Genomic DNA, 14,756 nt, shown 5'->3' on the forward strand with positions numbered 1-14,756 from the left:
CAGACGAATGAGCTTCATTAGAGGCCCTTTTGTGAAGAACCGACCTTTTGTTGATTATCTGTGGTAAGTCTCTCCAGCGCTCATCCAGCTGTTCTAGCTGCAGCTTCATCATGGCCACGTCATCTCTGGAGGCCACGGTAAACAGGGTTTCCTTCAGCTGCAGGAGATGGCTGTAGCATGAGGCCTGGGACACCACTTCCTTTTGCAGAGCCTGGAGAACAAAAATTAAGACAAGCCTCACTCTAAGAGGACTGACCCAGAAGACCACTTGAGGCTGGTTTTACACTCCTGTGCAACAGATCAGAGAGACTTATTACTTGGCTTATCATTGGCTCTAGGTCACCTTTAACACTTTTTTAAAACGATATTGAGGTCTGTAGGGTTTCTCAGTGCCTGAGTATCAGTTAGGCAAATCTGGAAGCTGTGAGTTTCCCTCACAGTGAGGAAACTGAGTCGACAAAGAGAATCAAGGAAAATCTATTGCAGAAGAGATCACCGTGCACTGGGTTAAGTTAAGACGTCATTCCGGGCACTGGGAATGTGGCGTTGCTCTGTATTAGAGGCTTTATTAGGCAAAACTGAAGAACTTAGGGGGTGTTCACTTTATCTGCATGCAATACAACCACTTTGTTTTTGTTTTTGATGATTGGGTAATGAACTTCTTGGGTGCTCCGAGGCCATGAAAACCGCTGGCTCTTGCTAACAAGAGAAAAATCAAAGATGACAGCAGGTGACAGCCATGAAAATGATCACAAGTGAGACGACACAGCACACCATGAACACTCATCAAGAGGCTTCTTCCGCTTCCCCGCGAGGCCCCACACAGGATGCAAACAAAACTGAAGAGGCAGGGAAGGGTGGAGTACCCTCCCAGGATGAGGAGGAAGACCCCCAGCAGCTGCTGGACTCAGCGCTGGGGAGGATGCAGGAGAGAGGCGGCCTGGGAAGCAAGGCCAGGCGGCGAGCAGCGCATGCACACTTTTGTCGGGCCACAGTCGAGAGGAGACTTGGCTGATACTGCCGTGCTCAGACCCTGCGACAGAGGCCTGTGGACTCTCTTAGTCTTCTCAGTGCCCAGCACGTGTTCAGTTTTATGGCTTCAGGATTTGGTGTGACACCTGGCTCACAGCAGGCACCCATGAATATCTATATATCTATATATCTATATATCTATATATCTATATCTATATCTATATCTATATATCTATATATCTATATCTCTATATCTCTATCTCTATCTCTATCTCTATCTCTCTATCTCTATCTCTATCTCTATCTCTATATCTCTATATCTCTATCTCTATCTCTATCTCTATCTCTATCTCTATCTCTATCTCTATCTCTCTATCTCTATCTCTATCTCTATCTCTATCTCTATATCTATATATCTCTATATCTATATCTATATATCTATATATCTATATCTATATCTATATCTCTATATCTATATCTATATCTATATCTACATCTATATATCTATATATCTATATCTATATCTATATATCTTCATTGAACAAATGGAAGAATTAACAATGGGATAAACACAGCAGGCATCATCAAAGTGGGAAGTGGATCCGTGCTTTTGTTTTTAGGGAAAGGAGCCGTGGCTCTCCTTCCGGAACCACCCTTCCTCACTTGTAAAGAAGGTTAAATTGAGCTGTGAGCCACTTCAGCCTTCGGACAGTCCCAGGGTTTCTGGAAAGTGACTTTTGGAAGACGAAGAGCATTTGTAAGTTGGAGTGGGAAAGGATGCGAGCCAGGGCATCCTTCCGAAGTCAGGGAGGGGAAAGGCAGGAGGTGGGCCGCAGGTTCAGATGCTATAGATGCCTCAGGTGGACTTTTAGGAAAAATAGAAAACTAGCGGGACGTCCCGCTGCTTCTCTTGCTAGTTACACTGAAGGATGACATGGAAAGTCCAGCTATGACTCTATCACACAATCAATCTCTTTTTAGAAGCAATTTTGCCTGTTGGCTTTTCTGGCCCAGACAGCATCCTCCAAACACACTAATATCTCAAAACCAGCAATATTGTCTGTAGCTTTAATAATAAAAATGTTTTTTTTTTAATTTAAGTTTAGAATATGGGCTTCTCAAGGATGTTTTAAGTCACATTGTCTTTCTGTCTTTTTGTTGGGGCTTCATTTTTTTCTCTGTCTTTCTTGAATTCAACAGTCACTCTTGATTTCTTTTTACATTCTATTCTTTTTTACAAAAACACCTTTTGTTTAAAAAAAAATCACCTAAGTTAAAAAATTGAACGATTGTATTTGCTGCCAGCCTCTCCTTAGCTATACATTTCTGACTCTCCCGATTCTCCTCCTAGAATGCCAATTCTCTTCAGGTGCTACACATTGTATTGCAGGATTTTCTAAGGCACCGTGGACACAGGTCACCACACAGTTCCCATTGTTACTGTGTCTGTGAGTGAGAAATACCATCTTTGTTTCAGTACATCTTGATGTCACATGGTGTTTTCAGGATGGTTAAGAGGCTTAGATATGTAATTAATAAACTAACTTTAAAATGCAGCCACACAAGACCATTCCATTCCATCCTCGCCCTCCTTGAACTTGCCTGTATTAACTGTAGTTCACTCTCCACTTTGACTCTGTCTGCAGAAATGTCCTTCTCTGGTGAACTGGCTATGGCCTCACATCGCTCCAACCAGGTCAGAAATGGGGACAGGCCCTTCTCCAGCCTAGAGAAAGAGAAAAAAGACACAACTTCATCCAAGACTATCATACTAGAGACGAAATCTCTCTAGATTGGCAGGTCCGACATGAACTGTGACAGATGATGCCCATTGGCTGTGTTATTCCCTCATACCAAAGGGATTAGCTTCATTCATTTTCATGGTAATCCTCACACACTTGCTCACACCCGTACAATGTGTAAAGATACACATACTTCCTCCCTACTCTCAGGCCTATGTCTCAATGAGCACCCCACAGTAGACATTCAAGTTCACACAGCTCGTCCGGACGCTCCTATCGCCCACGGAGAGTAAGCCAAGAGCTAACACTGCTGACCTCTGCCAGTGGGCCAGCAGGTCCTCCAGCGCCTTCTGTCTCTCTCTGGCCTTGTGTACCATGCCCTCGTACTGCTGCTGTAGGGCCGCAGCCTCCTGGGTACACGACTCTCTGTTCACCACCTTCTGGGCACTGGCTGAGAAAGTGCTGACTGTGCTGTTCAGAGACTCCAGGGCCTGACAGAGATCCTGAGGAGAGAGCAGAGGAGATGCAAGAGCTTCTTCCTAATTCACAGCAGGCATGGGCCGAAAGGACTTGCAGCACCTGCAAATGCAGGGGGCGACCTATGCACAGTGTTGCTTTCTCTACACCCATGTCAAGGTGAATCTATAAACTGTGGGCGCCCACTGAGGTTTCCTAGTAAGATCTGAGCTTGCTTTACCCAGCAGGGTTGCATAAGGGGATGGATTGACCATTTGCGTGGTCACCAGGTGTTTGGAAGGGTTTGCACTTGGATGTGCGGTATGCTTCGGTGTAGCAAGAAGGAGGTCTTTTGCCCCATCCCTGGGCATTCCTTTAAAAAGCCCTTTTGAAGAGACAGATGGGGCCGGTGGATTTTGATCCAGGTCCTCCCGAAGCTATCCTGTGTTTCTGTCTGTCTCCTCTCCGTTATCTTTCTATCTACTAATTCCTTATCCCTCTATCCTCTTCATGGGGACCCTGTAAAAGGTGGGGGCAGGCCCCCCTAATAACATAAACGAAAACTGAACAATTGTAATTATATCTGATAATTGGGATGGTTAGTCCTGGTTGTCAACTAGATTGGATCTGGAATCAATTAAGAGACACATGCCTCTGGGGTAGGTCTATGAGGATTTTTCCTGGGAGGATTAAATCTCCATGAGCACTCCTGATATGAGGAAGTCTGAGGGAAAAGTTGTCCCAATTTGTCCTTTCCATCTTCATCATTTGCAGGTGAGTATACCTACAATGTGGTTGCTGTAATACAGACAAGTGTGTTGCATGTATGTTCATAAAGCCGGGACAATGTGTGTTGTTTTGCTCATCCTGACAGTGATCAGGAGTTAACGTAGCCAGGTTCAAGAAGCCAGTTCTCAGAGATCTGTTAGGGCAGACTCTCTCACATCTAAATGTGGCTGAATAAGTGTCTAAACTCTGCTCTGCACACGTTATTTTTTTTTTCTTGCACATATAATAGTGGAGAGCGGGAAAGGGATTCATTGAAGAGATAATCCGAAAACATCACATATTCTGATGAGAAGAGAAACATTTATACATATACATATATATGCACATTTACACATCATGTGTATCTGTGTATGTGGTGTGTGTTTGTGGTATGCAAGTATGTGTTTGTATGTGTGGGCATGTGTGTTTACACACATGCAGAAACTCAAATTTGAGGTTGGGTGTCTTTCTCAGTTACTCTCTAGTTTGTTAATTGAGGCAGGATCTGTTTTGAACATGGAGCTTTCAGTTCTGACTAGTCTAGCCAGCCCTCCCGCCCCTGCTATCCTGTCTCTGCCTCTTGAGCATTATTGAAGGCCATCGTGTCTGCCCTGATTTTCTGTGGGTGCTTGGGATCCAGCAGATACTTAAGTACAAGAGCTTTATCAGCTCACCCATCTCCCCAGCCCAGTAAATACATTTTAAATGACTATTCCCTTAATATATATTATTCCCTTAATAATATATATGTATATATATAAAGATAAATCGTTTGCATACTCAGATATCTTGCTATAAGAAATGATTATGTTTGAACCATTTAATTCCTCAACTAACATAAAATATTTCCAATTTTAACTCTTGCAATATTTACTGTTTTCCTTTCAAGTAGGAGTAACCAAGTTTTTGAGTGGCTAAATATGAAAAAGTGTGGCGATACACTCTCACCATATGCTCCTGGAGAACTTTGTATGTCTCTGCAACTGAGGAACATATTTTAACAGGATCAGCCAGCCTCTCTGCAAATTCAGACACAGATTGCCGGATCTAAAAAAGAATGGTGGGACATAAAAATAATTTAAGATATATAACAAGGCAGAGGAGGTTATTGGGGACACAGCGACCTTCCTGTTGTAGATGAGTTTTCAATGCCATGATTGCACTTTTAAAAAGGCATTTTAATAAAGTCAGAAATCATTGCATCTTACTTGAGAGAAAAAATGTGAAGACTTGATCTTAACACAATGTATAATGACATTTGTACATCCCAAAGGTGCCATATAAATAATTCTGAATGTAGTTACTAACCACTTGTTGGGTGTGAGCACGTGGTCTTTCTTTATTGCTCCCTTTCTGTAGTGTTTACTGCATTTCTATATATTAGATATGTAACTTTAGCTTGCTCAGACCAGGTCTTACCTTTATCAGATTCTCTTCAAACTTTTGCTGCTGTGATAAATGCCCCAGGATTGTCCCTTCCAGCCCCCGTGCGTGCTCTCGGAGTTCCTCCCAGTATCGCCTTATTTGCGTCAACTTGGCTTTGATGCGAGCAGACTCTCCGGTGGTAACGAACTGAGCAAAGGACTGGGCTTCTTCCTCTAACCCTACAACGCCGTCGATTTTGCTTTCTATTTCTTGAATTGTGACCTGATGTTTAAAACAAGAGAAAATGTCAGTGTGGGCTGAACAGGCTCACCTGCATGAAATGACAGATCCCTAGCAGAGACTACCAGGACAGGTTGCTTAACTGACACCTAAACATATTCAGGTCAGGGGCAAGCAAAGGCCACCTGCTTCCTGACCTCATTTGGGGAGACCAGATGCCTAGAAACACATGGAAAGTGCACAGCAATGGTGGTTGTGTTGGCTGGATGGGGAAGACAGAGAGGTGGCTACTTCTTGTGACGAAATAAGCAAAAGGCTAACCCTGTGCTCTCTCAGTGCCTCTGGAGACAGGGGTGTGGGGTTTCCTCATCAATCAGATATTCCAGTCAGCTGATCTGGGAAAGCTGTGTGTTCCAGGAACTTACAAAAACAGTAATATTTGCATGTATTTAACTTTGCCAAAGTTAATTGAGTCTGTTGTATTGACTGAGCCCTTTACTCACACATGAAAACAGCCTTTGGCAATTTATCATTTATTCCTTAGGCAAGTGGTTTCCTACTATATACCTCATCAGTATATGAGCCTCCATCACTGGGGACCAAGACACTTGGTCTAAGAGTTTTTATAAAATCCTCATAGGACCTGGGATTCTGCTGCTTTCTTCACTGGCTAGGTACTCTGTAGAAAAATAATGTGTACATATCATCCATTTAATCTGGGATAGACAAGATATTTTATATATTAGCCAATGTAGGCAAAAAAACGGAGAGCAACTCAGGATGTGTGCACATATGTGTGAGCAGCAGTGTGTGTATGTGTGTGTGTGTGTGTGTGTGTGTGTGTGTGTGTGTGTGTGTGAGTCTCATAAACAGGAGAAAATGCAAGTCATTTCTCCAAGGAGGGGTACAAATCAAACCAAATAATGTGAAAATATTAAATGGAAAACACTGTTACCCTAGGAAAGATAAGTTTGTGACTTCTGTTGAGATGAGACAACTTGAAAGAGCTTGTGTCCCCTCAAAGGGCATGACTTTTTCATTTTCACATGCATGGGTACAGTCCCTGGCAGATCACTGTTATCTGAGCATGAGTAGAGTCTCTATTTCTTTTGCTGTTTTATTGGATTCTTTTTGAAAAAAATACTCATAGGTTCAAAATGTATATTTTCTAATATGCATTAATAATTTGTCTACATAATCAGAGCACATAACAGAAAGAACCATAGTTAAGAACAAAATTATGAGTTCTCAGACCCATTCATGTCATCAGCAAATCTGTGGACATAAGCCATGGGATTAGATCGTGAGGTTGTGAATATTTATGTGTGTGTGTATGTGTATAGGATATGAGTATATACATATACATATATATATATATATATATATATATATATATATATATATATATATATGAGTATATAGCCTATCAGAGATAAGATGGAAGTGAGCCAAGAATATATTGTTGCTATTTATTAGTATTGACTTGGAAATATATACAATGATGAACAAGGATGGGTAGATTGTCTTTACAGCCATGCAAATACTCCATTGATTTTAGCCATAAGCTTGATTTAAGGTGGAAAGGATATTGCCAATGTAGTTTTAATCTTTCTGAATAGTATGGCTATTCAAACCATCACTTTGAAATGAGAATATGAAGCTTCTAAATCAAAATGTTTTGGATTCCACTCTTCTACTCTTTTGTCGCTTCTGTTGACACACATCATTTTTTGTTGTTGTTGTTATTTGTATCTGCTTAATATATTTCAGATCATTTTTGAAGTGCCATTTTGGGTGTATCAAAATGTATTTCTAGCTTGATGCTAAGAAAATCCACAACTGACTCTATATTTAAGAATTAAATATTTCTAATTTGTCTGAGGAATGGGATGACATTTGATCAATTTTATAATTCAGAATTGCTGTGATAAGGCTAAATATTACAGCAAATGAATTTCTGAAAGAATAAAGTAAGTCATAAAGTGTTTGTTAATCTCTGGAAGGAGAAGTTTTGAGACCCAACAGTTCAAATGTGACATTGTCTTTTTCTTAGAATTTAGTGAAAATGATTAAATGACAACTTTTTATTAGAGTTAAGATATTTTGTGAATTTTACTGGCAGCTGTCTTCCTGGACAGGTCAGAAGACAGTAGGCTGTGTTTGCCATGTCCTCTGGATCTCCAATTGCACAGGATGCCTGATGAGCAAGAGCAATGTCAGCTAAATGACACCTCACCTTTCCGCCCTGCACATGGCTGTCACTTGTTCTGAATCACAGTGTGAAATGTGTCCTCACCTTGGCATTTATTCTATTATAGTTAATGGCAAAGGGGTTTTTCATTAAAAAAAAAAAACAAGTAAACAGAGCTAGCAGAAGGAAGTGGCTGAATCTGAACCTGTGTGGCATGAAATTGTATAAAACAGAGAATGTATATGTAAAAGAGGACATTGAATTCGGAAGGAGGACATGGTGGGAGTTCTAGAAGGAGTCAGAAGGGAGACTAGCTGGTAGATATGTTCAAAATACATTGTACGCATGTAGAAAATTCTCAAATAATATATAGATAATTCTCAATACATATAAAGTAAAGGATGATCACTGCAATCTCAATTATTGCAGCCCATATTTTTTAGCTGCTCTACTAGAGAGATCAGTGATAACCTGTATACCTAGTTCTTCTGGCAGCTGGAAAGCTAATGCAATAAATGACTCTGTCCAGGCAGCAAGATCATCAGTGAAAAGAAAAACAGCCAAGTCTAAAGGCTTTCTCTATAGAAAGAAGTCTCTCTAGCTCCCCCTTCTGGATAATAAAGGTAAATGCCACTAATGCATTTTGGGAAGGTGGAGAGTATTTTTGCTTTTTTGGCTTTTTGAGACAGTGTCTCACTATGTATCCCAGAGGGGCCTGGAACTCACTATATAGATCAAGCTGACCTTGAACTTGTGGCAATCTTCCCACCCTTACCTTGTGACTTTTGGAGTTAGAGAAATGTACCACCATGCTTGGCTAACACAGCTAATAATGGGTCTGACATTTGGAGTCGTTCTTAAAAAGTGCAGTTAGTTGTAGATGATGAGTATACTTCATGATGTATAAATGTATGAACAGGGCACTCCATGTGCATCAAACCAAAATCAAGGAAAAGAATAATGCAACCATAAAAATAGTTTAATGATATTGCACACAATATTGATTTGAATCTGTAAGTCAGACAGTATTAATACACAATTTCATCTATAAAGTATCATCAATCATGACTGCTTAGTGGGATCAAATAGCTTTTGGTGATATAAATGTAAGACAGATGTTCTTAAAGAGAGATTATAAGCATAACGTGTGCGCAGGTCACCTTAATTTGGCTGATCTGCACGTCCATGGCAGATGCTGAAGTTTCCAAGGCATTGAGTTCGTTTTCTTTCTCAGTTATCCAGATGGACAGGGTCTCAAAATTACTGCCAAAATGATCCCACTTGATTTTCACCATTTCCATGGTTTTAATACTAAAATTAACCAAATTAAGTTAAAAAGCAATATTTCCATAAAGAATAGCAAGACATTTCTTTCTCTATACATCACCAGGTGAAAGGTTTTGGGGGATATTTCTGATTCTTACAAAACAGAAACTATCATATGTACTTGATCTGAGTTGCCTGTCTGACCCCAGCCTCCCTGTCTCTTCCTGGAACGGGCACTGGAGGAGACAGTGCACATGCTACATTATGAGTAGAGCTGCCCTTGGAATGCAATTTTATGCTGGCACCAAAATGTGTGAGCCAACATGGTCCAGTTCTGCACAGGAGCAGCTGCCTTCAGAACTTAGAGTAGGGGACTCTCCCAGGATAGCTTTTGGGGTTCAATAGTTTGACATATTGCCTTTGCTTTTCGGGGTGGGGATTGGTGCTACTGGGACACTTCATACTGAAATACTTTGGTACAGTCCATGTTTGTGAATGCAGCTAGAGCCGTGCTCTGATTACAGGCTGCACGGAAGCCTTCTGTTGTCAGCCTGGGGAAACCTTTGGTATATAACCTATAATGTTCTCTGCGATTCACGCATTTCCTACAGTCCTGACTCCAAAAGACTTTCAGAAACTCTCATTCATGAGCTCCCTAACTATTTACAGATGACATTGACTCTTTGTGTGGTAAGCCTAAAGAATAGGATTTCAATGGGAGAATCTCAGTTGGTATTAGGTCTGGATATATAACCAGTTGAGCATGGCTTTCAGTTTAGAAAGAAACTAGGAGACTAACACTTTAACACTCAACTAACTGATGTCCTTGGGTGAAGGAAAAGTAACAGAGTATACCTGATTACAGAAGGCACTTGATACCAAAACAAACATGGCATCAATTGATTGTCAAATTCAATAGTGTCACAGTGTCAAAATTGAACCCTGTGTATGTCTAATGCACTTAGCACTGTAAGAAACGCAAATGCAATCTAATAGTGAGTACAGGTTTTAACATAAAATTTAGTTTCAAATGGGTGTTATAATCCATTTAGAAGTAGCTTATTTTCTAATATAGTCTCAGATTTGCTGTTTACATAGTTTGGTGGAGTTTATCAAATATAAAGTTGTCAAAGTTTGAAGTCAGAATTTGTTTCAAATAAAATATTGATCAAAATTTAAAGTTTAGGCAAATATAAAATGTTAAATGCAAGGCCCCAAGAGTACTGAAAACAGTTTTCACATTCTGAAACCCTTCCTGTGATTACAGTCTTGTTTCTTGAGAGTCATAGACTATTATTCAATGTGTTACTAAATAAAAATGTTAGTGATATTGTTTTAGAAAATATTGATTATGATATCAAAAGCTTATCTCAAAGCTCTGTAGAAGGATTTCTCAGGGACACAAGATTATTTCTTCTTTTCAGATAAATATTAAATGTTTAAAACCAAGATAGAGTTTTGCAGGTAATTTCTGGAAAGGGTATGTGAATCCATGGTAATTTGAATACTGAGGCACTATGGACACACTCATGAACTTGGAGTTTGAGATATTTTTTCTACATGATGTGTGCTGAGGCCTAGAACCTATGCTATCAGGATATCTCCTCTTCTAACAGGTGACACTAGAATAAAATAGTAAAAAAAGTAAATGTGGGTTATTTTTTTGTTGAGATTGCCTCTGCATGGTACGAAGGCCACAGAAATGAATAGATATGGCTTAGTGATGAATATACCAGTTCAAGATGTAAACACCACATCGCTTGTATACTTTCGTTATTATGGATACCAGTTCCTGGGCTGAGAACAATTTCCTTTTGGATCGTGAGTTGCTTCCTCAAGACAGGTGGGAACGTACAGACACCTTGAGATTTTTGAGAGACTGGCAGAGGAGACACAGGAGAGACCGCATGGGATGTGATCCCAGAGAGGGGAGTTTAGAAGGTGTGAAGCACATACTCTTCTTCAAGTGTGTCTTCCAGCTTTTTGACCTGCTCCTTGATTGACTTGGCCTGCTGCTGGAGCAGGTGTTTGTTCCTGGGCCCCAGTGGCATCTCTGAGGCTTCCTTGACGAGGTTCTCAGCCTGGGTGGAAATGCCTTCTGTCCGCTTAGAAAACTCCTAGAAAACCAAAAACAGAACAAAAACAACAGCAAAAAGAAAGATGGCGGAGCTGTTAGGTACGTATCTTAGACTCTTGGACGGTGCATTCAAGGAACTGAGTATTCGGCAGAGATTGACCAAGAGATGGTTGTGTAATGCTCTGAATAATAGGATGGACTCACATGGGTTATTGAAATATTTCCACAAACTCTTGTAGAATTGGTTTTCCACTCTTTCCTGATTTGGGTTTATTGCTCCGAATTCTGAGATACTTACAGCCATTAACTTATCCTCAAATAAGTTCATTTACTTCTGGCCACTTCACAAAATAACCAGCAGTCATCTATTCTTTGAATATAAGGACAGTAGATCTCTGGTCTAACTAGAAAGACTTGTTTATCTAATAGAGGGATATCTTATCTTATACTGAGCACCAATGATTTTTCTTATGTATTTTTCTCTGTAAAAAGAAATTATTAGTTCCTTGAGATGTCATATAGTCTGTTTATGATGCTGTGGAGTTTTATTTTATTTATATCCACATACAACATGCTGGAAAGAAGCGCAGGTCTTCTGCTTTGCAATTGAGACAGAATCTCATGGAAGCCAAGCAGGTCACAAACTTGCTACTGAACTGATCCTCCTGCCTCTACCTCTTGAGTGCTGAAATTGTAGGCATACAACACTGCACTAGACTTACCCACCGAGGACTCGAGCTCAGGGCATCCCATGTGCTAGGTCGACACTCTTCCAACTGAGCTGCATCCCCAGTCATGGCAAAGCTGATTTTTGAACGAGTCAAATCTGTACTATGATTCTGAATCACTCATTCCCTCTCTTTGGTGAATTACTGTTCAGGCTCTTTTGTGTGCGTGTGAAATGTACGTAATCACATTTTTTTTTTTTCCTGGAGGGGAACTTAGCATCCATCAGCAGATTCATCTTTGAGTGTCTTCCACTGGCAGGTACCAATTATCATTTGTACATCTTTCATAGGGACGAAAGCTGATTTATCCCACCTGCTGATTTTCAGCAGCTCTGAGCTATTTTAATTCAAAAGTCTTAATTGTATGAGGCACTGCTACATGTTAGGTGCTGCCTGAATCTTGTCAGGTAAATAATGTTGGCTATTAAATTAGAAAAGATAAACCTTAGTGATAACCTTAAGTGGAGAAAATTAATGTCTTATTTCTTCTCATGCAAGCAAATCTGACAGGAGGTTTAAATATTCACCAGCTTCCCCCTTTTAACTAGTCAGCACAGAATTGCTATGTAAATATTTGTAGAAGGCAACCTGCCACTCAAAGCATCTCCCTAAATTCTATAATACCATATGAGAAGACTGTACTTACGTGGACCATTCCTAAGGTCATAACAATACCGTAGAAGATAAAAGTAACATCATAAAAATCATTATAGCTGCCTGTTTGAAAGACTCAGTAGTCTCACATGAGCATCACTGTTGCTGAAAAAAGCCACCTATGGTTCAAATAGGACTAGTCAGAGCCTCCTGATAGCACAGAGATGTACAGTATCCTCCAGTACAATGCTTGCTGATGTCATAGCACTGAATCTGGCTTACGACTACCTGTGAGCTCCCGGGTCATTGCTTGTCCATTTTTGAAGACCATGAAGCTCAGTGTAATTCCTCAAATGTAATCAAAAGCGTCAGTCAGTGTGGCTGTGCCCCTGTGTTTTCCAGAGCCATGGAAAATGATATATATATATATATATAATATTTTGCCTGTGCTACCCACAGCAAATTGTGATTCAGAGGGCTTCAAAGAACAGAAGAGGATTGGAGAAACCAAACTAAACCAAAATAGAATGATGCTGTAAGGCGCTGTCACCAACGTCCAGAGACTATGATGTACAAATGGCTGCAGAAGGCATTGGGAAAGAACTGGCTCTCATCAGGGAGAGTTATAGCTGAAACTAGACTCTGCCCTTCAGTTGTGGAGCAACCTTCAGCCCCATCTCTGTAAACATTCACTTCCATGCCAGGCCACGCCTGTTGGGAAATTTAACTTGGCCTTCCCGTGTGAGCATATCACCCGCCAGCACATGGAAGAAGCGAAAGTCCCTTAGCGCAGCCACCCACGGGCTGTCAACTAGAATAAGAGTTGTCAAATAGAATAGTGAACGGGGAGGTCAAAGAGAGCCCTCCATGTCATTCCACACGCTTGTGTGGCAGTGTCTGCAAGTACATAGCTGGGCTCTGAAAGCACTTTCTAACTGTGCACAGCACCCCAGTCTGGCACCCTTGCTACTTGATTTCTGTTTGCTTAGACATCCCCTCACCCCCTCCCTGCCCCAGGCACGTCGATTTCTGTGTGACCTTCTTAAGAGCTCAGATGACCCAGCTCTCTGTTGCCAGGAGAGTAATATTTGGGGTCTCGTTGTTGGAACGTTGCCCAGCCTTCCATGTTAATGCCCCTCTATCTGGAGCTACAGTACAGCCACCCTGCTAACACTTTTCACACCTAATGTTGTTCCTCTATCCAGGAACATCTGTCTGTCCTCCAGCTGCAAAACCTGCTTCTCAGTCTTCGCTGACCGAGTCATGAATATCGAGTTTATCCACACCTCTGTCGGGGGACTGCTACTTACCCACTTTCGTGAAAAAAAATCTTAGTTCTTAAGGTGTAGATCCCACCCATGGTCTTGTTTCACAGTGTACTGAAGAGAGCGGGTCATCCGTGAATAGTAAGAATTCATTAAATGTGTAATAATGATGAACTACAAGAGTGGAGATAAAGGTTTTTTTGAATGAGCGACAAGAAACCACGTGGCCTCGATGTACCTTGGTCTGCTCCAGCTCTGACGACAAGCTTTCCAAACTGCTGAAGCTCAGGAAGCGTTCGTGGCTGGAACCCGTTTGGAAAAGGTATCTGACCACCGTCTCCTTGTTGGTCTCAAATCGCTCCCATTTCCTCAAGCTGACCTAAATGACAAATAAATAAACAACAGGACACGTTGCATCACAGGTGATCAGGCTGAATCCTAACACACTGCAGCTTCTCACTCATTTCCCCAGCTGTCAACTGTAGCAAGTGTGACATCCCACGGCCACACCGACTGAGGATGATCCCACGTCTGGGTCTTCAGATGACGTCTGAGTTCCCCAGTGAATGTAATATCTTGTGTTTCTAACAGATGAGGGTATAACATATAGGTAACTGACGAGGGGGAAATAGCCCTTCAATCATTGTCAAGAAAGGGTTGGGGGCGGGGGGAGCAGGAAGGAAGCAGGAAAGAAAGCAAGGAGTGATAAGTAGCAAAAACTCAGTCATTTTTCGGGTAGTGTATCAACAGCACTCTGAAGCACAGGGTGCCCTAAAGGTGTGGCTGCTGGATTTCTGGGATATGAAAATCAGTATGACCAAGGTTGTGGATTCACATGAGTGTGCATCACATCCTGGTTTCCATTGTGTGTAGCATGGGGACAAGTCACTAGACCCTGTCAAGCATTGCTGTGATCTGGATGTGACATGTCTCCAGTGCGGGCTCATGTGTTTGAACACCTGGTCCACACTGATGGGCTGACTGGGAAGGGTGTGGGAACTTTAGGAAGTGGAGGCCTGCTGGAGAAAGTGGGGCACTAGGGGCAGGCCTTGAGGTTTGGTACCCAGTCCCCACTTTCTGTTCATTCTCCAT

At 41.4% G+C, this 14,756-nt stretch overlaps 1 protein-coding gene across 1 annotated transcript in view; it reads right to left on the reverse strand.

The window, feature by feature from the left end:
* Positions 1 to 14,756, reverse strand: part of Syne1 (spectrin repeat containing nuclear envelope protein 1) — a 462,188-nt gene that overhangs the window by 284,284 nt on the left and 163,148 nt on the right. The window contains exons 30-37 of the mRNA XM_059272792.1: positions 13,903 to 14,043; positions 10,957 to 11,117; positions 8,895 to 9,045; positions 5,358 to 5,585; positions 4,887 to 4,985; positions 3,030 to 3,217; positions 2,575 to 2,698; positions 45 to 211 (exon numbers count right to left, since the gene is read on the reverse strand). Coding sequence (XP_059128775.1) covers positions 45 to 211; positions 2,575 to 2,698; positions 3,030 to 3,217; positions 4,887 to 4,985; positions 5,358 to 5,585; positions 8,895 to 9,045; positions 10,957 to 11,117; positions 13,903 to 14,043 — 1,259 coding nt within the window. The remainder of the gene's footprint in view (positions 1 to 44; positions 212 to 2,574; positions 2,699 to 3,029; positions 3,218 to 4,886; positions 4,986 to 5,357; positions 5,586 to 8,894; positions 9,046 to 10,956; positions 11,118 to 13,902; positions 14,044 to 14,756) is intronic.

This window comes from Peromyscus eremicus, chromosome 8b (genome assembly GCF_949786415.1).
Source record: "Peromyscus eremicus chromosome 8b, PerEre_H2_v1, whole genome shotgun sequence".
Lineage (NCBI taxonomy): Eukaryota > Metazoa > Chordata > Mammalia > Rodentia > Cricetidae > Peromyscus > Peromyscus eremicus.